General features: G+C 47.7%; 4 protein-coding genes across 4 annotated transcripts; 3 read left to right on the top strand and 1 right to left on the bottom strand.

Annotated features, from left to right (window-relative positions):
* Nucleotides 1-4,827: 4,827 nt before the first annotated feature.
* Nucleotides 4,828-5,999, top strand: H6S33_005048 (uncharacterized protein; the record flags this gene model as incomplete). Its single annotated transcript, XM_044836392.1, has 3 exons — nucleotides 4,828-5,104; nucleotides 5,190-5,473; nucleotides 5,553-5,999. 3 exons carry the CDS (start codon nucleotides 4,828-4,830, stop codon nucleotides 5,997-5,999), a joined length of 1,008 nt encoding a protein of 335 aa, XP_044690261.1.
* Nucleotides 6,000-13,917: 7,918 nt separating this feature from the next.
* Nucleotides 13,918-17,222, top strand: H6S33_005047 (uncharacterized protein; the record flags this gene model as incomplete). The annotated part of the gene is made up of 4 exons (XM_044836391.1): nucleotides 13,918-14,138; nucleotides 14,199-14,652; nucleotides 14,721-14,764; nucleotides 14,822-17,222. The coding sequence occupies 4 exons, from the start codon at nucleotides 13,918-13,920 to the stop codon at nucleotides 17,220-17,222; spliced, it is 3,120 nt and encodes a 1,039-aa protein (XP_044690260.1).
* A 2,795-nt stretch (nucleotides 17,223-20,017) lies between these two features.
* Nucleotides 20,018-23,039, top strand: H6S33_005046 (uncharacterized protein; the record flags this gene model as incomplete). The annotated part of the gene is made up of 10 exons (XM_044836390.1): nucleotides 20,018-20,062; nucleotides 20,145-20,173; nucleotides 20,301-20,418; nucleotides 20,604-20,751; nucleotides 20,823-20,986; nucleotides 21,049-21,172; nucleotides 21,329-21,466; nucleotides 21,526-21,948; nucleotides 22,051-22,156; nucleotides 22,226-23,039. The coding sequence occupies 10 exons, from the start codon at nucleotides 20,018-20,020 to the stop codon at nucleotides 23,037-23,039; spliced, it is 2,109 nt and encodes a 702-aa protein (XP_044690259.1).
* An 855-nt stretch (nucleotides 23,040-23,894) lies between these two features.
* On the bottom strand, nucleotides 23,895-24,535 carry H6S33_005045 (uncharacterized protein; the record flags this gene model as incomplete). The annotated part of the gene is made up of 3 exons (XM_044836389.1): nucleotides 23,895-23,911; nucleotides 23,990-24,008; nucleotides 24,299-24,535. 3 exons carry the CDS (start codon nucleotides 24,533-24,535, stop codon nucleotides 23,895-23,897), a joined length of 273 nt encoding a protein of 90 aa, XP_044690258.1.
* Nucleotides 24,536-25,566: the final 1,031 nt, after the last annotated feature.

Genomic DNA, 25,566 nt, shown 5'->3' with positions numbered 1-25,566 from the left:
ACGGAATTCCCCCACGATGAGGCATGCGCAGAAGTGGAAAGCCACAGGAGTAAGTACGGGCGGATGTATGTATGTGTGCAATGGCCAACAATCTGTTTGATGAGATTCAAGTTCCGATAATACCTACGCGTTGAGCATGAGGCCTTACAAAGGTTCTTTTGTCTTTTGGGTGTTTTGGGAAGGCTCCCTTACCTCGGATCTTATGCAAGTCCTCCTCAGTGAGTGTGGGGGAATTGTGTCTATTCTGGTCTACTTACGACTCGCAGAGTCACTAGTCCCCCAATTGCAAAGTAAGACCTCCGGATTGGGTCAATGTACCTCCCTCCTCAACTCTACTACTGATATGCCGAGCGATCACGGAGTGCTGATGGGCGCTAACTCGAATCTCCCGGGAAGAGACGAAAGGGACAACCGCTCGCAACTGCTTGCAATTGTATCTCTCTGGTCCATATTTCCAAAACTCTCAGGAGGCGGACGTCTCTAGCCCTCGCCGCCCGTGATTGTATTCTTGTCAATGAAGTGCTCCCGAAGAGCTGGGTCTGGCAAGTCTACTCGAGTATATACGATACTTATAATGGCCTGATTTTCGCGTCCTTTGACGGGAACTCCGCTGGCAGCGCGAGTGGGAGTGAAGGATATTCTATGTTTGAAGCTCAGGTGTTGTTGAAACTTCAAGCTAGGTCATGTGCCTTAAGGTTTGAGAATTTTGAAAAAGAGGGAAGAAATAAGCAAAAGCTTGTAGGGTCCTATGAGGTCATAAGGGTCCTATATCGGACACACACAAAGGCCCTTCCCGCTCGTGAATCTATGTAGGGTTGGACTACTAAGATACCGCCCAGGAGTCCCGCAATTCCAAAGAGCCTCATGAAAATTGTTTCACCCGCTTTCGCCTAATAAACGGGACCATTATTTACCGCGCCCTCCTCTACAGACATCCTTTCCTTCCCTTGTTGTTGTTTTATGCGTTGTCAGTTGATATTACCGCTTACTAGGATATTCCCTCGAACTTCATTCTCTAGCTAACGACTCTGCTGTGATAGCTAGCTAGCTAGCAAACACCGGCGCCTTTCCTTTCCTTTCGGCCAGGTTATTTTTTTTCTCTTTTTCTGCTCCGTTGATGATTCGCTTCCGCGGAAGCTCCATGGAATGTTCTTTGCCTTGTTCGGGCGCAGCAGCAGCAACCACAGTGATCTGTTAAAACCCAAACCCTTGAAGAGAAGAGCCCATCGCAGGGATTTCGTTATCATACATGCAATCCCCATCCCATCGCCAGCTTGAGTGCGATTAGCTGAGTGGCGAAGATGCAATTATGATATATCGATAATCTGGCCGGCCAGTGAAGAGTGAGAAGGAAGACCGGGAGGGTGGAGAAAAAAAAAAAGTAGCCGTTGTCGTGCGTGCATCCAGCTACAGGGGTTCTTTTATTCGCAGATAAATATCATATGCGCACTTTGCACCTGTTGCCTGAAAAAAGTCCCAATGCACATGACCAAGTGGTGATCGGTATCCAGTACAGTGGCTACTTTGCGTACCATACTGCGGCTGGGGTTCTACTCGGCCTATGATAGAGACTGAAGTATGACTACCGGGCGGGACGTAGCTTTAGACCGCACTTTACTGCGCACCGCGAATTCGCAGATAGCCGGGTGGCCATGCGGGGAGAGATAAAAAAGATTATAGAGCCATATAGGAGCTAGGATCGAAGCTCTAGATCTAAGCTTGTACTCAAGATACTTTGTATACCTACATGTAGGTACTTCTGTGCGGCCCTGGATAAGGCTTGACGTCGACAATATGATGGAGGCCTGATGCTGGATGTGAATGAATATATTTACCCCGCCAATTGCTATCGATATCTACCCGGCTGGTGAGGAAAAAGATGGAGGTTCTCCAGAAATCTGGCTGCGGGCCTTCCCGAGCAGAGCAATGCACGGCATACTACAACGATGACAGTGGCTTTGCTTTCTCCAGCGGGAAATCATTGACCGCCGGCTTACCCTGTACGCCAAGAATTTTCGTTACTTTGGAGCGCACAAAAACTACATGTAGAGTTTGCATATTCCGGGCTTAAACTCGACGTGACTCGAACCTACAGCCAAATCGAACTACGAACTTGAATCGTTGTGGATTAACGGAACCTTAACGTCTAGGTCTTGACATTGGATGGTTACGTACTGACATCCCATTGCAATGGCAGCTCTAGCTCGTTTGGATGGTTAGTTACTAGTATTCCACTAGTGGCTCTTGCTTATTTGGAGAACTATCTCAGGGAAATTCCTAATATAGTCGCCTAGGTAGCTCATATCATAACTACACAAACGCGTTATGTTCCTGGCCGTGGACAGCAGTTCAAAATAGAAAGCCATAGTTCGTCCCAAAGAACCAACATGGTGATCAACATGTGCGCAATGGGACCCGCATAAATATCTCAAAGATCTCGCCACAATTCTACACCAAACGGCTGGGGATGGATAGTCCCGTTTGGGAAGAAGAAAAACTAGAGTACCCGTTCGATCTAATTTATGAAACGGTACTGCTTGGTCGATAAAGAACGGTTGCTGGTCATGGACGGGCTAGGACATTCATCTAGAGCCGTGTTTCATCACAAGAGATGGACATGTAGGCAGATGCTGGTCCCGTCATTGGGAAACCGGGTGGGCGAGGACATGTCTTGCAGGTGTGGGTTTTACTCTGCTGGTGTAACTGCGTGTCACCGTCGATCTTGGACCAAGGCTTCTTTTGTTTCTGAAACGATTAGTTTGGCACCAAGTTGGGGCTTTGGCAATGACTATCCAGAACCTGCTCCGTCGATGCTCTGCTAGTATTTCCTGCTTTGGAGTGATTTTTTATCTTCTGTGCGGTGGAAATTCCGAGTGATATTTCATGAGTCAAATTCAAACCACCAGACATAGTGTCAATGCGGAGTGTAGAGCCCCAGTCGGACGTTTGGTGATGTTTAGCATATTATTATGTTTTGCTGGAGAAGATACTTCTGGTGGTCTGAAGTGTGATATTATTACTTCGACTTAAGCTTCCAGGCGTAGGAGCCCAGAGGAAAGCTAGAGCTATTGAGGGATCTATCTCGAGCAACATATTCATGCCCTGAGATGTGTCGACGTTACCCGATCGAATTCCCATCTTTGTAAAAAGCCATGTAAGAGAAATAGTAGATAGGTAGCCTTGTCGATAAAGGACAACAATGACAGTCGGTCAGCCGAAGGAGCGGGTATGTACCTGGTCCGTTGTATTTAGACGATACCTGTCTTTATTATGCATTATTTAAATAGCCCACTAGGCTCCATCCTTTGTAATAACTCGGAACAATGTCTTACCAGTTTATCAAGCCTCAAGTTAAGGATTTAATTCAAGTGGTCGGAGTATAACTGCATCCAATGGAACTACATGTATATGTATGCTATACTCCGGCCCATGCATTTGTCAGCCTTGTTATCAGCAATACACGCAAGTACAGTACTGAATCATTTGCGATCGATCCGGCTCATATTAAGCCTATATTATAGCTAACTTACCATGATACTAGATACTCTGTTGCTTTCACTGCATCAACCGACAAGCAGCCAGGAAGTTGATGGACAGTGTATGTACCATGACGGTGTCAGGTATATTCGACGGTTAACAGTTGGGAGGGTTGGACAGAGGTTTTGGGGGATATGTATCTGGGAGAATTTACATTCGGCCTCAGTGGAACTTGGCTTGATTTAAGGTTTCGGCAATAAACATGCTTCGGAGATCAGGGACACGTTGCGGTAAGAGTTGCACTTTAGGTGTTTCTGGTTCTGGAACTGGCACTGGATCTGCCCCCGGCTATTTTTCTCCACTGATCTCCGTCACTCTGCGTTATCTTATTGTGGTATCTTCCGAGCGAGTCAACAGTCGTCGTTCACTACCAATCACTCTGAGCGATACTGATTAGAACTGACTGAGCTGGGTGGACCCACATCTCGTCTCGAATGCAAACCAGCCAATTGCAAGCGGGCCTACTAACCTACTCATGGTCATGTGAGGTATGTGTTGCCTGAGTTTATGAAAATCAATACAAAAGCGATATTAAACGTTGCCTGAGTCCGCCATGAGGTTACCTTAGCCCAGTTACCAATCCTACATAGAAGCTCCCAACCTAAGGCTTAATCAATTGGAATAACCTCCGGAACGGCCACGGGATGCCGTTTAGTATTGCTTTTAAAGTTTCCAACAGCTAGGGGAGTCGCCGAGACCCGGTCCTTGTCTCCGGAAGTATCTCACGGTGCAATTCACAGGGTTAGGGTTACCGGCGCGGCACACATAGTTTGCGGGAAAGCTAGCTAGCTCTAGAGTAGTCACCTACAACCATTTATGAGCATATACCGTGCCATGGCTACGGGACGGGTTTCCCTCTATTAATCAGAAGAGCTGTTTTTCAAAGCTGACCCTGGGTTGAACCGGGTGATCATCAGATGATTTTCGCTTGAGGCGTAGGAATCGTTCCACCCCCAAGTAGCCCAAGTGAAGATTGCAGGGATTCCCCCCAAGGACGACCCATAGCTTGTGGGATATCAGACCATTTGGTGTCCTCAACCACTCCACAACATCGTAATGCCTCATGTTCGGAGCGGTCTTTGGCGAGGGAACTCCGTTTTCTTTTCGTTTTCCGTCTCGGTGTGGAGTTTATGGCTTTGTTTTTGGGGGCGGTTCTCAGAGCTCTTCCTACAGTAGTTACCAATTTTCGTTTCTTTCGTATAACTATAAACCCCAAACCCTCACCTTCTACCTAAAGACCTAGAAGTATATATATATAACATCTGTATCGATACCAACCTTTCCAAAACCATGTCTTCATACACAGACTCCATCCGCAACATCTTTGGACTCGCAAACACAATCTCGACCAAGAAGTCTTCTCCCCCACTGAAACCCAATTCAGCTACCACCGTCAAGGGCTTCCAATCCCCCTCCACCGAAGAGCCAGTCACAGAATCGCACTCCGCAACATTAACAAACATGGCTTCGCTGAAGAAGAACATGCAGCACATCGACCGCAAGGAGCTGTACACCAACCTCGAAGCCAGGGTGAAATACCTGCACTCGTTCCTAGACTTCAATGCAGGTCCGTAGCTAGCCACCCACCGCTCGCTCTAGCCAACCATATATAACCTAACTCCAACTGACCCAAACCCTCATGCAAAACACAGATGACAGAGCAGCCCTCGTCCTCGGCTCAAAGTACATCAAAGCGCTAATCCCGGCGGTGGTGAACATCGTGTACAAGAAGCTTCTCTCCTACGATATCACAGCGCGCGCCTTCACCACGCGCTCAACATCCTACGAGGGCCCCATTGACGAGTTCCCGGAGGAGGACTCCCCGCAGATAAAGTACCGGAAGATGTTTCTACGCGGGTATCTGGGAAAGATTTGCTCGGACCCGAGCAAGATGGAGTTTTGGGAGTATATGGATAAGGTTGGGCTTATGCATGTTGTACGTCTCTCTCTATTTCCTCACCTAGATCCTGTTCATGGAATCACGATGGCTAATTATATCATTACTACAACTACAGGGTCAAGGCCGAAAACACCCCCTCCACGTAGAATACATCCACATCGGCGTCCTACTCGGCTTCATCCAAGACATCCTCGTCGAAGCCGTGCTCTCGCACCCGCGCCTCAAGCTCGAGCAAAAGACGGCGATTGTAAAGGCGCTCGGAAAGGTGCTGTGGATCCAGAACGACCTGTTTGCAAAGTGGTATGTCCGCGACGGCGACGAGTTTGCGGAGCTCAAGCAGGAGGTCGAGATTGAGGGTGAGGGAATGCTGCATGGTAAGAAGGTCGTGGCGACGCAGGAGGGTGAGGAGGGTGAGAGCTCATGTGCGGGGGGGTGTCCCTTTAGCGGCGCCGGGGGCGCGGGGGCCGCGGGGATTGAGGATTGTGCGGGGTCGTGCCCGGTGTCAGGGAATACGGCGGTACCAAAGGTGAGGCCGCATGTTAAGATAGAGGAGGTGGCTTAAGGGGTGACGGCAGGGTTTGAAATTTCTGTATATATTGTTATGGGTAAGTTGTAGTACCAGCCAGCTGGATGTTTTCTGTTCTGTTGTGATGGGTTAGGGTTCTTATGGTGTATATTTTGGGGGGCTGGGGTTTAGATATTCCTCTCCGTGTTTTTGTTTTGTTTTGGCTTTCTTGTTTGATATATGTGTTTTGTTTTGTATATGAATACTCTTTAAATTATATACTTTACATGGTCAGGCTCTCGAACTATCTCTCCAGCTATGGAAAATGTACTTCGCCACATGCACAGCCCAGGAACAATTATGTAAACATCTCTATCGGGTTATAAAAACTATTAAAAGCTTCTACCAAACTCTACGGTCGATGAAGCTTTAGTATCATACTTAAGTGCTGAACGGGCCGAGTGAGATCATATGACCCTCACTCTATTGGGATAGGCTTAGACTAAACTTGGCGTATAGCATTATCCCTTGAGCTGTTACTTAAATGCTGCCAACGTGAGACATCGTAACATCAGGCGAGCCTCGCACGAAAGCCACAGAATTGAGACATGGTACTTGGCAAAGTTGGCAGCTTTAACAGCATAAGGGATATGTAGGGAAGTAAATACAGACTGGCTCTAGCTCAGTGAATATACTGGCTCTTTTACGGCGAGCTAGTTACGAAAGTTGCCACTGTGTGGCGTCAGGCTCGTGGGATGGTTGCGTTCTAGGGTATGTTGGGTTGTGCATTTTGAGGTAAGATGTGGTGGTCGCTAGGGCTCGCTCGAGCTTTTGTGGGGTTGATGTAACTTCATAGAACCCTGATCTTCTTGTCTCGGTGCTCGGTGGGTCTTGCAGACTATGGTATGCACAAGAGACGGTGGTCATTTTCATTGTATCGGATCTAGAGAGAAACCGGGTAAAATAATAACTGTGATGGTGTTATCGTAGTTCTGTAATCTTGTAATAAGCTGTCGTATTGATCTCACCGACGTTTACAGTTTGTGCCTACTGTATCGATGTGGGTGTAAGATGTATGTACTTGCTTACTAGCAAAGGAACCAGAAAATGCAAGTGACGGAAACAGGGATAATTTATATGAGAGAACGGCGCCACTCCATACGAATTATCCTTGCCCCGGGCAGCTACATTTCTTAGTTCTTTTGCTGGTAAGTAAGTACATACTTACATGTACATAGCTACCAGCGAATCATTCATACAGCAGCGTTCATGCCGGTATCGAAATAGAGTGGGACACATCATCAAGAGACGAAGCTTATCGTCTTCGTCGTAGCACGGGGAATGGTTATGCAGGCACGCCAAGGGCTAGCCCTGACTGCCAGCTATAAACCCACCGGCCTCCTTCTCCCTACTGCTTTCCTCTCGCTCTTGTTGTACAGCACCCATGCATCCATTCCTCTCCAACAGAGAATTCGACAACCCAGTAGCTGCAAGGCGATGGAATGCGGGGTAAGGAAAGAGTAATATGCCAGAGCCCTACACCATGTCCCTCTACCAGTACTACTTCTTCTTCCACCTATGATGTACTCGGGCCGAATATTGATGCCTGTGTCCGCAGTTTCACCTTTTTCTTCGTTCCTCTTGCCCCTCACCCGGTGGAGGTTGCGCGGCTTCCATATTATACTCAAAGATTCTTTGATAGGTTAGAAGTTGGCTGGTCACTGTGTACTTCCTTCCTTCCTTTTCTTACCTATTACATTCTCATCGTTTGTTAGCGTCTTTTATTAGTAAGTCCCCCCTCTGCTTTGTAGTTGTGTAGACATACATACCAGACAGGATGTATGGTTTACTAACTAAATGTACAGCTATCCGCGAGGATATCTCAGATTAGCCCATTGATCCCTACTCCATCTAGTAGTTCAAAAAACTGTACTCCTCACACATTCTCTTTAACCACGAAAGTACCGGAAGCGCTTTTAACGATAAAGGAACAATTCCTACAGCCCCTTCACCTGCACACAATTAATGAATTATCAATCAATTGCAACCCCTTCACAAGTTCTCACTCGGCAATTTTATGATCGTTATTTTGGGGTATAATATTTGAATCTAGGCCGTAATGCCATTAGTCGTGTCCACGTCTACCGGGTTAGAGTAAGAAATGGGTTATGTAGGTATCTATAGGTTAATAGATCGTACTATATCCAAATATTATCTCACCCCTCTCAAGCCCCTTGCCCGATATTCAATATATGTTTCTTCACCCAATTTCCATATATGTGGCTCCAGTATGTGCTTGAGAATGACCTGTGTAGAGACCATGCTACCACAGTCATCAGCATCGGAATTTCCTCACGAGTGATAACCTGTGACCCAGTCAGGTTGGGTTCATAGGAGATGAAGGGATACCTCAATCTGTGCAGGTGAGTGCTTTCTATCTATTGGTGGAGAGAGTATGAGACTGATTGTTGTGGGGTAAAACATGAGAACCTTAGGAAGAAAAGAGGGGTACCTTGGCAGCCAGAACCTTCCACCTTTTAATCCTTCGCCCGAGGCTCAAAGTTGCATCTTCATGCAGCCGAGGGTCAAAGAATGTAAGGCTACCCTGGATCTGCCGGTAGATCATCCCACTGGTACCGGGTGTTTTTTTTTATTTTTTATTTTTATAAGCGGTTCAAGCCATGGCCGGCGGGGTTACTCTGGTCCGTCAATCCTTGGATATATCGCCCGTTGACGATCACCATGCCATGTGTCAATGTTCTTCTCTCACAATGTCCTGACTAAAGACAGTGCATGAGCAACAGTCTTCAATCATAGGACTAACACCCGAGAAGGTTCCGATTCCTTTGTTTTTCAGCTTGGGTAGAGATCTGTTCTGTCGATTCGCAATTCGCGGGTAGGAGGAGCAAGAACCACCCCTCAGCAATATTAGATGCTAAAGTGACATCGAATTCTAGTTAGGATCTTGGAATTCCGAAAGATTTCTCGTAGGAAGGGCTTCGATCCTAAGTAGGCTTTTGATCAACCTCTAGATTCCAACAATCCCTGACCTTGGACCTTGCCCCTCCGAGATCTAAACTCCGATGAGACACAAACCCCACCAGTGGCAGCAGAACACGTGCACAGGCGTCGACAAGCTGACGAACGCTTAATCGATCAAGTGTCAACTCCCGAAATGTCAGACGCTTAATAGGCAGCCTGGAACACCGCTCGTCCGAGGACGAAAAATAAGTGCAATTGACGCATGGACCAGTCCGAGTGCACCATATATGAGCCTCAGTGTGCATGTAAGTAAACCGTTCGTATTTCTCCCAGCACCGGTCAGTTGTAAGTTTTGGTGCAGTAGTTGATGTTAGACAGAAGGTTGATGTTGGTATGTGGATAAGGCACGAGACTACATACTGCTCGTTTGTCTGTTCTGTACAATGGCGTGACGTGGGAACGGGCCTAGCGTGACGTATACATTGGGGTACGTAAGAACGCGGGAAGAATTCAGCGCCCTGACTCCACACCACCATTGACGTTGTTATCGGCATATGCATCTCCATTCTTAACCTTTCCTCCACCCCCACATTTTATCACGCGATATCCCTCAACCTCTAACAAATACAATCTAATGGTGTCTCCGGTCATCGATAGGAAATAGAAGTGATACGAAGATCCACAGGTCAAACCATTTGGACCGATACAAAATGCTACTAGCATAATGTGAACTCTACTACTGTCATGAGCACTATAGGCGAGACACCCTCCCTTCATTGACTTTTTTTTTCCATGGATAAATATATAGCAAGAGCAGTCCCTGACACTAATTGATTTAATTATAGTACAGAGAAATCATATTTTTTTCTTCTTTTGCTTGGGAGGTTTTCACGTGATTTTGTGTTACGTGAAAAGTGCACTGGCGTAAAGGTCTAGCCAATCATCTTCTGCTGGCTGCTGACAGCCGACACATGTTACTTACATGTACTCGTGACAGTATCTGATTACATGCAATAATTCAGGACCCGGAATATTATTGACACTGTCAACTTGAGATGGATGTCATTGTTTAAAGCAAACGTCCATTCCAGCAGTTTGTGGTTAATCATAACGCATAAGGTGGAACCGATCGACTGTGCACCGATGCGCACGTCTGGTGTTTATGACGGGACCCCTCCCATCGCCATGCATGCGGCAAATTTAAGGTTTATCCCGCATCCGTCGTATGGAGATACGAAACCAAAAATTCACTTTTCAGCTCAACGCCCCAAATAAATCACTTTTTTTCCTGATCGAAAGTACCAAATTAAGGGTGTAGAGGTTCCAGTCCTCCCAGAAGTATTTGGTTGCTACCTCAGTCCAGTGTCCTTTTAGGTCATGCTACCTAAAATTGGTGACCAGTCTTGGCGTGATTCAATCATGAGATATCACTCGATAGAATTCACCCCTCTATAATCTCTCTCCTCAATAGAGTAAGCATTGGGGAAAAAAAACCCATACGAGTGACCTGTTCAAATTATGGGCTAGTGGAGTGTACCCTAGGAGTCGCTTTGGCACGTATTATCGTATTCTATGTTGTCGTGAACACAACGTCCTATCCACGGTGCCGGGAAACGAATTCCGGTACAAATGATTACTATTCCGGCTCCATACCCGCTGCAAGACTAGCCTATTACTGAAAAACGGCTTCCCAGGACTTAGCTGTAGAATATCTATTAGTTTTGTTTCAACAGATAACTCTAGGATAAGTCATGGGTTGACCCAGCTGAGAAATAATAATGGTACATCACGAGTGATAGCTCATGAAATCATGCATGAGGTCATGCATGCATCCCATCGCATCCATAGATTAATTAACGAGCAACCATTTAATTCGGTTCAACCGGGGAGATTTCAAGAACTGAATCTGATTTTGCAGTGTTTATTCGTTTGACACGAGATATGTCGACCGCCACGTGTGATGGGAGGTGAGGGGGGATGTTGAAGAGGTGCCATCAAAAAGGGACCAAAAATTTGTGTTTTCGCCTCAGCGGCCGAGCCACAGCCATGCACGCACGGATGGGATTGGCTCCGTCATTGGCGCTCGTTACGCGTTCCGATTGGCTGCGTCTTACCAAAAGCGGGAGGGACCTGGAATAAAGGGCCTCGGCCAAATGCCGATAAAGGATCAGTATTTGAAGACTTACACCACGCACATACGTCGCACTCTAATCCATTCTAGGTAGAGTGGCTACATAGAAAGAAAACTTCCGGGAAACTGGCATAAGAGGCGAGGACCCGGACAGCTGCCTTCTTTCCAGTGAAGGAAAAAGCGAATGGATAACCGTGGCTATAAATATACGGTAACCTTGACACCATGAAGCGAGAGGGATGCAGTCAAATAGGCGAACCATGGACTTAACACGAGAAGAAAGGGGGAGGGTGGTGGGGGTTTGAAAAGATTTTTCGATAACTTTTTTAGAAGCAGATCTATCTCGGCAGGCATGTCGAAACCTTTTCTAGCTTGACAGGAGGTGACAAAAGTCCGGAAACAACAACAACCTAGAAATGGTTTCCCAAGTAGGCCGCACTGTCTGTGCTGCTCTCCGTGGCGTCGAATGGCGAATTGGGGAGGGAGGTCTAGGTTCAGCAGAAGAGGCAAAACTCAATCCAGGGTCCCAGGGGCATGTGCGAAACGACTGGCCAGGATGCTACCGAGGACTGGGCAAAAAGAAGGGACGGGATCTTTTTGCGCGATGTCTCGATAGTCGAGGATCAAGAGCCAGTATTGCTTTTTTTTTGTCCTTTTTTCTTCTCGTGAACATGCTCTAGCTCTAGTTAAGTCTGCGGTGATGGTGATGTGATGCTGGTGGTTTCTCCGTCATCGGCCAGAGTATCGCAAAGAAGCACCACTGACAGCTAAATAGAGATACACCACCCATTTAACCCTTTGTAAACAAACACATTAATTGCAAGTGCATGATTGTATCGGTGCTCTGGTGGGTTCTTTCTCGGTCAAAAGGACTCGTACTTTATGTAGAGCACTCAATTCCTGCCGCCGGTATCTAGTCAATACAACCCTTATTGAGGGATATTATTGTAAAGTATTCCACCTTCTTCCGAAGCCCTGACAACAACGATGAACATTAAAATCTCGACGATCTTAGATCACCCCGTCCCTTTGGCTATTTTGGTTCTACTTTCCCAGGCGGTCTAGTGGCTCGACCCCCATTTGTCCCGCCGGCGTGTTCCATCTCGTCTTGTTTTCGCACCTTTCTTGATTCACCACAATCTGGTATCTGGTTGTCACCACCCTGTAGACCGAGTACTCTAGTGTGATATGTAGAAAGGATCCTCTCGTACCCTTAACTATCATCCACGCTAGTTGAATCCACTTCAACCACTACTACACGCCCTCAACCTCCAAGTGCTGCTTGTTTATGTTCTCGTGCTTACGATCGTTGCTTTGCCTTTAATCCGTCTGCTGTGTTCTTCGCCCTACTCTCAACTCTTCGCTTCGTGACTCGATTACAATTGACCTTGCTTTAGGTTTATTTTTGCCCTTTAGTGAATGACTGTACCAGCGGCACGAGGTGAGATACAATACCAAGTGCAGTGTAGGAATCCGGTCACGTAGCTCTCCACATTCTCTTGAAGTTTGCAACCTGCCGTTAAATACTAGGACTCTCCAGACGCAACAGATAGAAGTCAAGTGAAGTGTGCCTCGGAGATCTAGAGGAAGAACAGCATACATTGCTTGCCTACTCCTATCGTTTGCGTTCCTTTTCTGCTGAGCGACGTCACGCCAACACAAAATACCACCTAGTCAAAAAGGTTGCTGCACACCCTCTCCACGTTTGGGATCGTCGTGGACCTCCTTCACCTACATATTGTATCTCAGACGGTCAAGTGGTTCGGGTTTGTCGTTGTCGACGATCCTGGTGCCGGGTGTTATTTTTGGCTGGGCAGCAGCAAGTAGAGAAGTCGTATGTAAGTCACTCTGCTTTTCACGTTTGGGAGACTTCTGTGTGGATATTTCCCCAACTTCCCAAAAGAAAACTCTGCCCGATTCCCATACTGCTTCGTGTCCTGCTTGCCTGTCTGTCTTGCTTCCCTCTTTGGCTGTGTTTCTTCTACGGCATCACGACAACCTCACCTCAGACAACAGCAGCAGCTGGGCTACTGCAGAGCGCGAGAGCAGAGTACTTTTAGAGTACATAACTTTCCCTGCAAGCGCAAGTCTAGTTTAAAAAACCATTGAAGTAAAGCAAAAGAAGGGCACATCCACAGCTCATCTTCCTCTGTTCTGATCTCCATAAATTATTCCCTGTCTGCCGTCTCACTGCTCACTCCACATTTTCTCTTTCACTCTCTTCTCTTGTGTAACCGCCGCTGTTTTGCGCTGACACCAAGCTGAACGTGAACGTCTCTCCAGTCTCTCCTGAACAGAACAGAACACAGTGATTCAACACCCCAGCACAGACATTGAGAGTCCTGCGGATGCGTCTCTGCATACCTTCACTTTAATTCTTATCCTTCTGTCCCCCTCCTCTCACTCTCGTCGTATTATCCCAAGTTTATCCCTCCTTCAGCTTCTTCATCACTCTCACTCTCTCGCTCTCTTACTCCTCGTCTCCTTTGGTGTGGCACGGAAGATTGCTCATCCACGGGCCTCCTTCACCCTCCGTCCAATCTTGCGCTCCGTACCTACCTGTTTACTTGACGCCCTGCACATCTTAAAGCGGCCCCTCGGCTTTCCCTTGATCCTGCCTGCAGCCCCCGTATTATCCGACGCACCAGTTACATTTCTATTGCTACGCCACGATCGTTCACGAATAGGATCTATTATCAACAACAACACTAGTTAAACTCTGCTTGTCCTCCCTTCCTCTCGCTATTCCTTTTTGGCAACAAGCCACCCAGGGGCTGTAAAAGACGCACAGCACCCAACCCTCTCTTACTACATACACCCTCTCTCTTTTCAGTGATCTTCAAAAAGACCCCCAACGGTTTCATGCCTATCAAATTCCCCAAGTTTTCACGACGAAAATCCGCTGGAAACGCGTTGGAAGCTGGCTACGAACCCGCCAACCAGGGAGTCCAGGTTCAATTATCAGCACCTGAACCACCGGAACATCACGACCACCATAGTAATAACACCAACACTACTACTATTAAAAAGTCCTCTACTTACGGGGGAGGAGGATTCGGTGGGCCCCAACAACGTCAAAATCGGTATGAACCCTCACGTCCCCGCTGGCTGGGTGCTGCGAGAGCCATGCTAAAGTCGGGCAGTGGCAGTGGAAACACCAGCGGATCTGGATATTCGAACACCGATTATGCTTCTACTGGCTCCATAAATCGCCTGAGTTCAAGTTCAACATTACCTTCATCTGCGGACGCCCCACGGACACCTGCATCAACCGACGATCATCAAGCAGGTGCTTATACTCACAGCAGCGCGGCAAAGTCTACTAAATCAAACATTACTACCACGTCTTCCACAGGTTCTTCTACCCAAAAGCGTTCCGGCGGCGGCATCTACGGTCCCTCATCACCGCGAAGAGAAAACATGACCTCAACACCCCCCAAACTTGAAACTACCCTGGACACAGGCTCCCTTTTTGGAGAGGATATGTTTTCGTTTTCTGCATCGAAGGGTAGCGGCGTACCCCCAGCGACGGGTGGAGGGATTGGGGCAATACCACACACGGCACCGAAATTGGCCTCGACAAGGATTATTAATACTGTAAACCTCACATCCCTGAACGGCAACGTAACTTTATATGTGGGCGTATCTAACACAGAACTTTCCAGAGTGACAATCACAACGACATTTCTCCAGTGCCTCCCCCTAAAACGTATGATCCAATAGGAACGTCCCCCACAAACCAAAGATTCTCATACGCAGCGTACAGCAACATTTATGCAAGTCCAACACACATGGACAGTGACAGGCCAGCCACGAGCGAGTCGCCCTACGGTTGGGGTACAGGAGGCGCGGAAGATTTACCGGCACCCCCTACAATGCCCGCGGCCAAAAATAGCAATTCTCCACGCAATTCACGAAATCTGACTCCGGGACAGAATATACAACCAGCTCCTTCGCATTCCCATTCCGATTCTTTGAGTGCTCCCAGTAGACAGGCGAAGCCAGGTCGCCAGCAAGCGCAGAGAGGTGATAGTTCAGAGTCCCTTGGCGTGAAGCGGAATACAAACATCCGACGACCGTCATATCCTGAAGATGAGGAGTCTACACCGAAGGGTAACGTGCAACAACAGAAACAACAGATTGATCGGCGGGCTGCACAATCGGCGCTACCGTCATCATTGCAGATCGGGGGTACTGCGAAAGGGCTTTCAGACAGAATGAAGGGTAGGGATAGCGGTTGGGAGGAGTCTGTAGCTTCTGGTTCTTCATCAGTCAATAGCTACCCCGGGAACAGTTCTTCCGGAAGTTCCCATCACGACACTAGAGGCACAAGTCCGGCAATGTCACGAGTAAACACCGATACTATATATAACTTGCAAGATAACGGACCCAAGGCCAGATCCCCAGCGCCAGCACCAGCGTTGAAGCCTATTCAATTGACGGATGGAGATGACATGGATTTCGACGAATCTATCTCTGCGTCTGCTAGCTTGGCGGCTAGGTACGAGAACCTGGAACAGGCCAAACCCACCAACGCACCCAATAAGGTGATGACCCCTGCTCAGTTCGAAAGATACAGGCAAGAGCAGGATAATCAGCGAAGGCTGTCTGGGAAGTCGTTCACTGAAAGCGACAATGAATCTGGCTCGGAATCTGAAGAAGAATCGGAGACTGAGAAGCACAAGGAGGCTCTGAAGCAACGTCAGAAACAGGAGGCACACCTGTCTGTTTACAGACAACAGATGATGAAGATCACTGGTTCACAGCCCATGGAACAGCCGTATAATGCTAGAGGATCAATCAGCGCATCTGCTTTGCCGCTACCTATGAACAACTCTATGCCGCAGTTGAGCCTATCAGGGCCAGGATCTAGTGGGAGGAGCTCCGAGGAAGAGGATGAAGAGATTCCACTGGGGATATTGATGGCTCACGGATTTCCCAGCCGTAGTAGACCACCAACTCGGCTCTCGAATGCAAGCTCTCAGCCAAATCTCAGACAGTCAGCAATGATTCAGGACTCGAGACTACCGCCGTTTGCAAGGAACCTCCCTGCCGACCCCTATAACTTGGGTGCTAGTATTATCAATCCAACCAACAGAATGTCACTTGCCTTTGGTGTTGGGGGTGATCAAAGATCAGTTGCTGGTGGGTCTGTTTATGGCGGCGATATGCCAGCACGTCGTCAGCCTGGTGGGTTGATCGGTGAAATCATGAGGACGGAAGAGATGAAGGCGGCAAGGAGGGGCGGCAGTCAGCAGCAATTCATTCCACAAAAGGATCCTTTTAATGCGGATCCATTTGATAGGAACCCATCGCCAGGAGGTGGTATGCTTGGTCTTGGAGGAGGGTCTCTACCGGGTCAGTATGGTGGCGGAATGGGGATGGGACAACATATGCCTGGAAACATGAGTCCTAGATTGGGCCCGAGTATGGGTATGCCTGGCATGCCTGGTATGCCTCCTATGCAGATGCCCACACCGGCCCAAGGGACAGACCCAATGCAAATGCAGATGGCAAACCAGATGCAGCAGATGATGCAAATGCAAATGCAATGGATGCAGATGCAGATGCAAATGCAGAACCCACAGCAAGCCCAACCAATGCTTAGCCCACCTGTAATGGGTCAGAGGCCAATGAGCATGGCTGGCCCCGGCGCTGGCAATTTCTCTGCTATGCCACAACCACATCAACGAACCATGAGTATGATGGAACCACTTCCAATGTTCCAAGGCCCTGGTTATGCTCCCTCGATTGCTCCAAGCCAAAGAGGTGGTGGTGGTGGTGGTGGTGGTGGCCTCATGCCTAGTGGACTTATGCCACCAGGAGGATACACCCCTTCGATTGCTCCATCCGAACGGAGCACTGTAGGACTTCCTTCCCGTTACAGACCCGTGTCGTATATGGCCCCCGTCGGTGGCTCTCAGCCCGGTGCACGGACGTCTTCCTTGATCTCTGGGATTAGCCCAGACATGAGTAAGAAGGGAGCTGGCCCGTCACACCTAAAGAATTCTGGGGCTGCTTCAGATGATGAAGATGACGAGAGTGGTTGGGAAGCTCTGGAGAGGAAGCGCCAAGAGAAGAAGGAGGGATGGAAGAAGAAGAGAGAGACTGGATTGAAGGGCATTTTGAGTTTTGGATCTTCTTCCGGGCCTAGTGATTCCAAGTAAATTCGCAGAAGTAAGGGTTGCATAATATCCAGGTTTTCTTCTTGGTTCTTTTTCTTGTTACACCCTCTTTTTATTTTTATTTTTCGTTTCTTAGACCAAAAAAAATCATGGGGAAAGGGGAATATCGATGGGAGCATGCATCAACCATTGCATTCACGGGCGCATAACAGGGACAGGGGAAAAAATCATGATGTCGGTGGCACTTTCCGATATACCTCAAATTCATTATTTGGTATAATTGCAATTATCTTTTGTTTTCTCTCTCTTTTTTTTTTTCTTTTCTCAACGCTATTTTATGTATCCTGCAGTGGCAGCATGGACGGCCGTATGTTTGTTGGTTTGGCGAAAGCAAGAGATCGAGCATTTTCATGTGTCTGTTTTTTTTTATACCATTTTGTTATGTTCTATTCCCCTCTTTATCGAGATTTCTTTTCTTTTCTTTCGCCTTCAACTGAATATTGCAGTTTGGGTAGTTTGTGCGCGTTGTTGTGGTTGTCATTACATTGATGGGGCTGTAAGGTGATTTTGAGCGGGACATCATCTGGGCTTTTCATCTTTTTCCTCCTTTATATCTCGTTTTCGTTCTTCGGCATTTCCTTTTCATTTTACAGCCAGCCCGCGGTTAGATATCGATCGCAAGTCGTTGTTGTTTGTTGCATTGAGCGAAGAAAGTATTCTTGTTTTGTTGGGTTGTGGTTATGGGGTGCAGTATGAGTTGCAGCACTGGGCATAATCAGAGGGAGGGGTATAATGGAGGGGATGAGGTTTGGGGGGGGGGGGGGGGGGGGGTCTAATCGTAATGTACAAAATAATCTATGTTAAGCGATGACATTGACATATCTATCTGATCTGACTCTGACCTGACTGCCTGCAAGAATATATGTCTGGATGGGGAAGGGGGAGGGTGACATGAAGGGTGTGGGGATTAACTTTTTTCTTTCTTTTTGCTAGACTTTCGTCTGATCTTTCTATTCGTGGGGAGAGGCACATGTGATTTAGACAGGGCAAGCTTTGCTTTACACATATGCGAGGATGTACCTGCGTTGACCGTGATCGGTAGTTGGGAGGGTTGTGGTTGGGGTTGAGGGTCGTTATCGCTGGGGGTGTAGAGCGTTGTGGTTTGGAATAGATGTATCTGTGTAGAATAGAACTTATAGAATTTTATTGTTAGTTAGATAGGCTAACTCTACTGCGGGTTCCTACGTCAGTGTCAAGATATGCGCTATGATTGCTGTGGTGGGTGGGGTGGTTCTAGTGATTGTGGTGGTTATGGTGGTTGTGGTTGAGAGTGGAGGAGGTAGAGAGTTGTTGGAACAAGGGTTGCCGTATTAGAGAGTTTGTACTAACCTGTGGTACAAGAAGTTCCTATTAAATAGTAGCAGTAGTACCTGACGTAGTATTAGTAGTAGATTAGTAGGTACATACGGTAGGTACATTTCAAATCAGTAGAGCGTCCGTTCATTACAGCACACCATTCTGCTCATCTGAGCCCGTCATGATCGCAATGGAACGGACATGACAGCGGCGTAGAGTACGTTAACTACATGTAGTATGTAACCGTAACATTGTATTCAGAACGGGATCAATAACACGATGGACTTGCCTATTCGTTGGCCATAACCCGTGGTGTTGTGTGAGTGGCGGACGTGCTTCACAATCGCATTCTTTTCTTTCCGTTTGAGCTGGAGATCCTCGCCGTGGATGACAGCCCCTGGCAGTGAAACAGTTACCGTCAGTTGTCGAACAGCAGCTTGCCTACAGGCTTCGATCCTGCCTTCTCTTTCCTTTCCTTTTCCTCTCTTCCCTACCGTTGCTACATCTAAGTTCGGGGTGACAAGAACGACGTTGCATCCATCTCTAAATTTCTTCCTTGACGTACCCTTTTTTATCTTCTGATCTGTCTTTCTCTCTCACTCTCACTCTTCGCTTTGGAGAGTTTTTTTTCCCTTTCCCTGCAAGTAACTTCTTCAAATTCATACGTTTAATTTTTCAATCCATCCAATCCTGCATATGAGCTAGCTAGCCCGCCCCCTCCCCCATACCTGCCTGCATTTAATTCCATTCCTTTGCCTCTGCATCATCACCACACATCCACAGAGACACCCACCACCCCGCCGCCGCCGTCACCCACCACCTCCACCTCCACTGTCACCGTCACCGCTACACGCTCACTTCCCTCCCCCTTTCTGGAAATTATCCCCGTCTATATTTATTTATTTAATTTTACCTGGGGTTGTTTCTGGGCAACGACATCCAATACAGCATACAGCACTGAAAGCTTTACGCTTTTAACACGAGAGAGCAGGTAGTTACAGGGGGGCAAGGGCATTAGTTCTTCATAAACAACTTCTTAACTCCTCTTTCTCCTCTCTTTCTCTCTTGCATGCTCATCGCTTCCTTCCCTATAAAATATTTGGGAAACTATTATATATTTTTTATTAAGAAGCCGAGTATTCTACTCTAATCCAAAAGTTTCGCTTTTTCTTTTGTTTTTTTATTATTATTGTTCTTATTTTGGTCAACTGCATTCTGCAACTGCAACCCCCTGTTCGCCTCAAGCAGCAAGCAAGACCCGCGGCCGCCGTTTAAGTCAGGAGATTCTTCTTTCAACCCCCAGGAAGAAGCACCCGTTCCACATTGTTTATCCGACACACAGTACACCAAAAACACAACACAAAAACCAGCACAAACACCACAGGGCGACAGTTACCAACAACAATAGCAACCTTCCGATAAAACGAGCTTGGGGATATCCTTGAGCGAGGCTATTCCCCCCCTTCAACTCCTAGGGCGTCATGCCCCCGAAAACAAAGGCGGAATTGCAGAAGCAAAGGGCGAAGGTACGATACGACTTGCCACTTGCACCTTCCCGCGACATTCACACTACCGGTTGATTGCTGATGCTTTTCGTAACGGTCTTAGCTTGTAAACTCGTATAATGAACTGCTAGAGTATGTCGTCTCGTTCCTGTACTCTGGGTCCGGTCGCAGGTAGCAAGCTGGGTGGCTGGTGCGGATCTACGGGATGTGAGTGGATGTGAGGAAAGCTTGGGGCTGACGGATGGGTGCTCGAATCTAGAGAGTTTTCGTCAAAAGAGCTACGGACCGTCGGGAACTATTCGATCGGACGCTTAATCGGAAAGGGGTCTTTTGGGAAGGTCTATCTGGCTACGCATAAACTCACAAATGGGTCTAAGGTATATACCACTTCTAATCCTTCTCATTTGTCTCTGATCCAGCTTCTACGGATAACGCGGGCTTTGGAAAGCGGCGGAGAATTGAAGACGTTGTTCTGGGTATCGAAGGAAGAGGACATGGGGTGGATCAAGTGATGAAGTTCGGGTTACTGGAGCGATTGATGTTGATGGGTTTGGGATTGTAGGTTGTGTTGAAGTCGGCTCAGAAGGACGACGCGAATCTGGCGAGGGAGATACACCATCACCGCCAACTGGTACACCCGCATATCGCGCGGTTGTATGAGGTCATTGTGACCGAGAGTCTGGTTTGGCTGGTCCTGGAATATTGCCCTGGTGAGAACTTCTACCAATTCTGGGAACTGGGTCAGGACTAGAATGTTGATTGGTCGAGTTCGGGAGGATAGGTGACGAGCTTTACAACTACCTCATCCAGCAAGGGCGCTTAACGGTCGACAAAACGAAGCGCATCTTTGCGCAGTTGGTCGGTGCTGTAGCGTACGTGCACATGAACAACTGTGTTCACAGGGACTTGAAGTTGGAAAACATCTTGCTAGATAAGCATGAGAATGTAGAGATTCCCATCGCGGCCGATAGGGGAAATAATTGACTGTTTCGCTGACTCGAGCGCAGGTCAAGCTTTGCGATTTTGGTTTCACCCGGGAGTACGAGCGCAATAAGCTACTCCAGACCTTCTGCGGGACAGTATGCTACTCGGCTCCGGAAATGATAAAAGGAGAAAAATATATTGCCTACGGTACGGGATGGTTCCGCTCTTTATTCCCAACGTTAACTTCCTCGGATTCCAATCCGGATGCCCCCGTTCCTCCCATGGCTTCGATTTCCCTCCACATCCGCCCCTCTCGCTTCCCTTTTAAATATCACTGTGATAAATATTCTAATTTACCCTCAGCTGTGGATGTTTGGTCTTTGGGAGTCATCCTATATGCTTTGCTAGTTGGAGAGCTGCCGTTTGATGAGGATATCGAAGAAGATACTCGACGTAAGATATTGAACGATGAACCGAGATATCCGGATCACCTATCGGAAGGTATAGCTCATGAAGTCCACTTGAGGGGGTAGGTTCTTAATTGGCTAACGGGTTTATAGAATCGGTATCTATGTTGAAGGGTTGCCTGGCTAAAAAGCCAAGCCTACGACCAACCCTCGATGAAATACTCACCCATCCCTTTTTAGCTGAACATGCGCCCGTACAGAAGGCTATATTGGCGCTACAACCTCCTGCGCCGTTCTCCAGTAAATTAGAAAAAGATACATTGCACAGGATGAAAGCCGCTGGTGTTGATATTGACCAAGTTATAGAACACGTCCTTGCAAAGAAATGCGATTCTCTAGCTGGATGGTGGGCATTACTGATCGAGAAAGAAGAGCGTAAGGAGAAACGGCGACAGAAGCGCAAAATAGAGAGTAGACGAATGAGCGCGGCTTCGAACCTTGATCCATCGTTGTTGCCTCCGCCGGCGGAGGAGGCTGAAGATCGAGTGAGGAACGATGCTAGGAATACAGCGAACCGTGAGTTTGTTCCTGTTAACTACTATGGGTGTTCGTTCAATCTTTCCCACCCAACCCGGACCCGTCCGTAGTTTTCTTTTCGTGAGCTTACGTTTGCTTTAGCTGTAATTATCTTGCCCGAACGTAATTTCACAAAGTCGCCGAGGGTGCAGACTCCGCCGTCGCCCACACCGCCGCCGCCAATAGAGAAGGATAGGGATTATGGACCGTATTTGAAACCCCCGCAGCATGATCGACAAGTGATGTCTTCGCCAGACTTACACCTGGATGTGAGCAGTTCCAGCGGTAAGGGACGACCAAATCGAAAACACGCCTTGATGACGCAACTCGCCTCAATAAAACACTGGTTTCTGGACTCAGCAAAGCGCGCAACCTCTCCAAATTCGAAAAATCAAGCAGCGCAGAAACCGGGGAGCTCGCAAGGTAACCAGGTCTATCAGCAGCAGCAATCGGGCTCACGTACGAGTAACGGCGCGCGGAGGAACTCTCGAGGTAATGGGATATACTCGGTCGCCCACCGCAGCACCCCGCCGCCCAAGAGGAATTCGCTTTCGCCGCAACCATTGACACCGCATGCTTACCGACGCTCTTCCGGACGTGGACTCGGCGGGAGAACTTCGACATCGTCTTCGGTATCCTCGATTCGCTCCTTCCACAACAAGTCTCACTCAAAGGCCTCTTCAACGTCATCGGCGTCGCTGAACAGCATTACCCTGAAGTCACCACGGTCACCTAGAAACTCCATCAAAGTTCTTCCTTCGACACCTACATCATCCACGTTCCCTTCACACGTGCGGGTTGTCAGGTCAACAGGGTATAACGAGGCGGCAGTATTGACAAACGGTGTAACATTTGCAAGAAGGAAGAAGAGTCCGTTCAAGGGGCCTATGCTGACAAATCTATCCGCGAAGAGAGATGGAAATTCGGCAGGCTCTAGGCAGGAGCGGAAACGGAGCAGGGGGGGCATCATCGAGGAAGAAGAGGAGGAAGAGGACATTGAAGAAGTACTAGAGTTTGTGGGGCCAGGCGAGATAGATGGGGAAGAAGTGGATAGTGATGACGATGACACCCTGAGAGGAAGGCACGGGTGAAAGATTGATGGTAAGAGTCTGGACCATGGATTATTATTATATTGCATTATTGGCTTATTTCACGGGTTTATTTTGCCTTTGTTGTCATGGGCGTGCTATATGGCTGTAGATTTCTTATTTTTTGTCTTGCATTTTGGCGAGTTTTTGTAAGAGCGATGTAGCTGTAGTTAGCATTGGAACTGGGGTGAGGAGGAGGTTGTGTGTGGGACTCTACTTGTGGTACTCGTTATACAGTTTTACACTGTTTTTTCCTTTGTCTATTATTTTAACTTTTTTTCTTCTTCCAACCTCTTCTCCATCCTTTGCTCCCCCCCGCTTATTCCTATCTTTTGTCCTTATGTTGGTGCTTTGGGGTTTCTGTTTTCTCTAAAAGTCACCTCCCCCCCCCCTTTTCCTTCGCTTCTCTGTATGTTTTCTGGTGGGTTAGAATTGTTGGACCTGGCTGGTTATGCATATGATAATGTCTCTTGCTATAAAGTACCATAAACTGGGGGAACGTTTACTCTTTTTTTTTTTTTGTCTACCATTCGAAAATTTGAACTTTTGAAGAGAGACATCGATGTATGGCCGCCGTCATGCGCATGGGGAAAAAAGAGTAGGGTTCGGTGTGTTTTTTAAAAGGTCTTTGTATCAAGATTACATAATTAATACGTGTGTTATGTATACTGAAACTTGTATGTTTTTTTCCCTCATTTTGTCTTTTCTTTTGTAATTCTTTTTTTTGTGTTTTTTGTATTAATATTCGAATTCTGATTGGTTGCCATGGTGGTTTGCGGAGAGTGATATCCTGTGATTCGGCTCATGCGGGAGCCGAGGTTCGATATTAAAGCCGCCCATATACATATGTATGTTTCGCTATTGATATGAAACTACTGCCTATTAAATTAGCTTGGCTTTCTGTATCATATAGGGGCCGATATACTTATAGGCCAGGAGGAGTATTGACTTACATTTGCTTTGGCCATTAACCTGTTCAAACCACCAAGGTCATAGCATACCAGAGGTCGCCGTAGTAAAAGTTATATGTATAAATATTTGCCGGAAAGGATCAACATCCCTCCTGTGGGAAATCCGGGAAAGACCAAATAATAATATATCAGAGGGTCTGAAACAGCACCCAACGCCTTCCATAATTATAACGCTACAGTGGTATAAAACCTATAAAGACGTAATAACCAATTGCAATAAAACTTCGCCCAAACTGCGTCCCCCCATTCTTGCTAACGTACTACATAGTTAGTACTGATGCTGTATCAAACCACATCAACATCCCCCCCACCACCACCCCCAGCCCCAGCTCCGCCCCCACAGCATTCCTTCTTCCCCCGCGTACCATGGTCATAGTCACCACCATAACACACCGGTGGCAGCCGCCGGTAATCCAGCTGCCACGGCAGCCGTGTGAGCGTGGTGGAGAGCAGGACGAAGAAAAAGAGCAGCACGAGGAAGAGGAGGAAGAGGAAGGCGATGAGGGTGATGAGGAGGGCTTCTAGCATTTTTGGTTGTTTCGTGGGGTGGGTGGTGGTGGTGGGGTTGTTGGTGGGTTTGGTTGTGGGCCTGGTTCGGTTTAGTTGGGGTTGTGAGTGGTTTAGTTGGGGTTGTGAGGTTGTTTTTGCGGTGGTGAGTTGAGGAGCTGATGGTGCGATCTTAAGTGGGGTTGATATTGCGTGCGTGAGTGTGGACAAGACTGAGGAGCTCCCATTGCCGTGTTAATCACACCCATAACAAGAAAGGCAGACGTTGGCTTCCGCAGATTCGCATGCTGTTCTCTCCAGATTGATATCGTCTGGCCACATGCCAAGCGGACTAAGACCGGTAAAGCGAATCTACTAGCCAATCATTGGCCCCGCCCGCGGAGTACCAGTTATGGTCATTGGTTTCCAATTGCGTTGCGTGAGGTTTGGCTTGGCTCATGGTTTCTCACTCGGTTTCTTGACACAACAAGACTACATGTAATGGTTGGTTGGTTCATTAAGACTAAAGCGGAATAGGCCGCCCGGGTACTTATTGTCCTGACCCAGCTATTAACGGGCCCTAATGGGCGGTGTCAGTCTAATATTTGTTATTTAAACGTCTCTGTCTACATCTACTTATACTATAAAAGAATATGGCCTGAAAGAGTTTCGCTAAACCGGCCTAGTCGAGGCCGATTGGCCAAATAATGAGCGAGAACCTAAGTTTAATCTGCAATTGTAGGTCTGCCAGAGAGAGCACCAATCAATATCACACATACCCCACTAAGGAAGGCCCTCAGGCCCCTCAAAAAAAAAAAAGAGAAAAAAAGAAAAGGGCAATAAATACACAAAAAGTAATGCTGTGACCATACGCCCCTCACGGGCTATAGGCCCTAATTCGCGGAAGGACCTGAGATCAACTACCCGGTATATCGGACTCTACTCCCCGTTACATGCCGTACACCCCAGAGCATTACTCTCACCGCCGGAGTTGAGCCCATGACCTATTGATGGTCATGGGGACTACCCACTCGGTGTAGCAAGACGAGGCGTCTACCACTAGACTACGCTCG

This window comes from Morchella sextelata, assembly GCF_020137385.1.
Source record: "Morchella sextelata strain SCLS chromosome Unknown scls_19, whole genome shotgun sequence".
Taxonomy (NCBI): Eukaryota; Fungi; Ascomycota; class Pezizomycetes; order Pezizales; family Morchellaceae; genus Morchella; species Morchella sextelata.
This window is presented reverse-complemented; position numbering and strand designations above follow the sequence as displayed.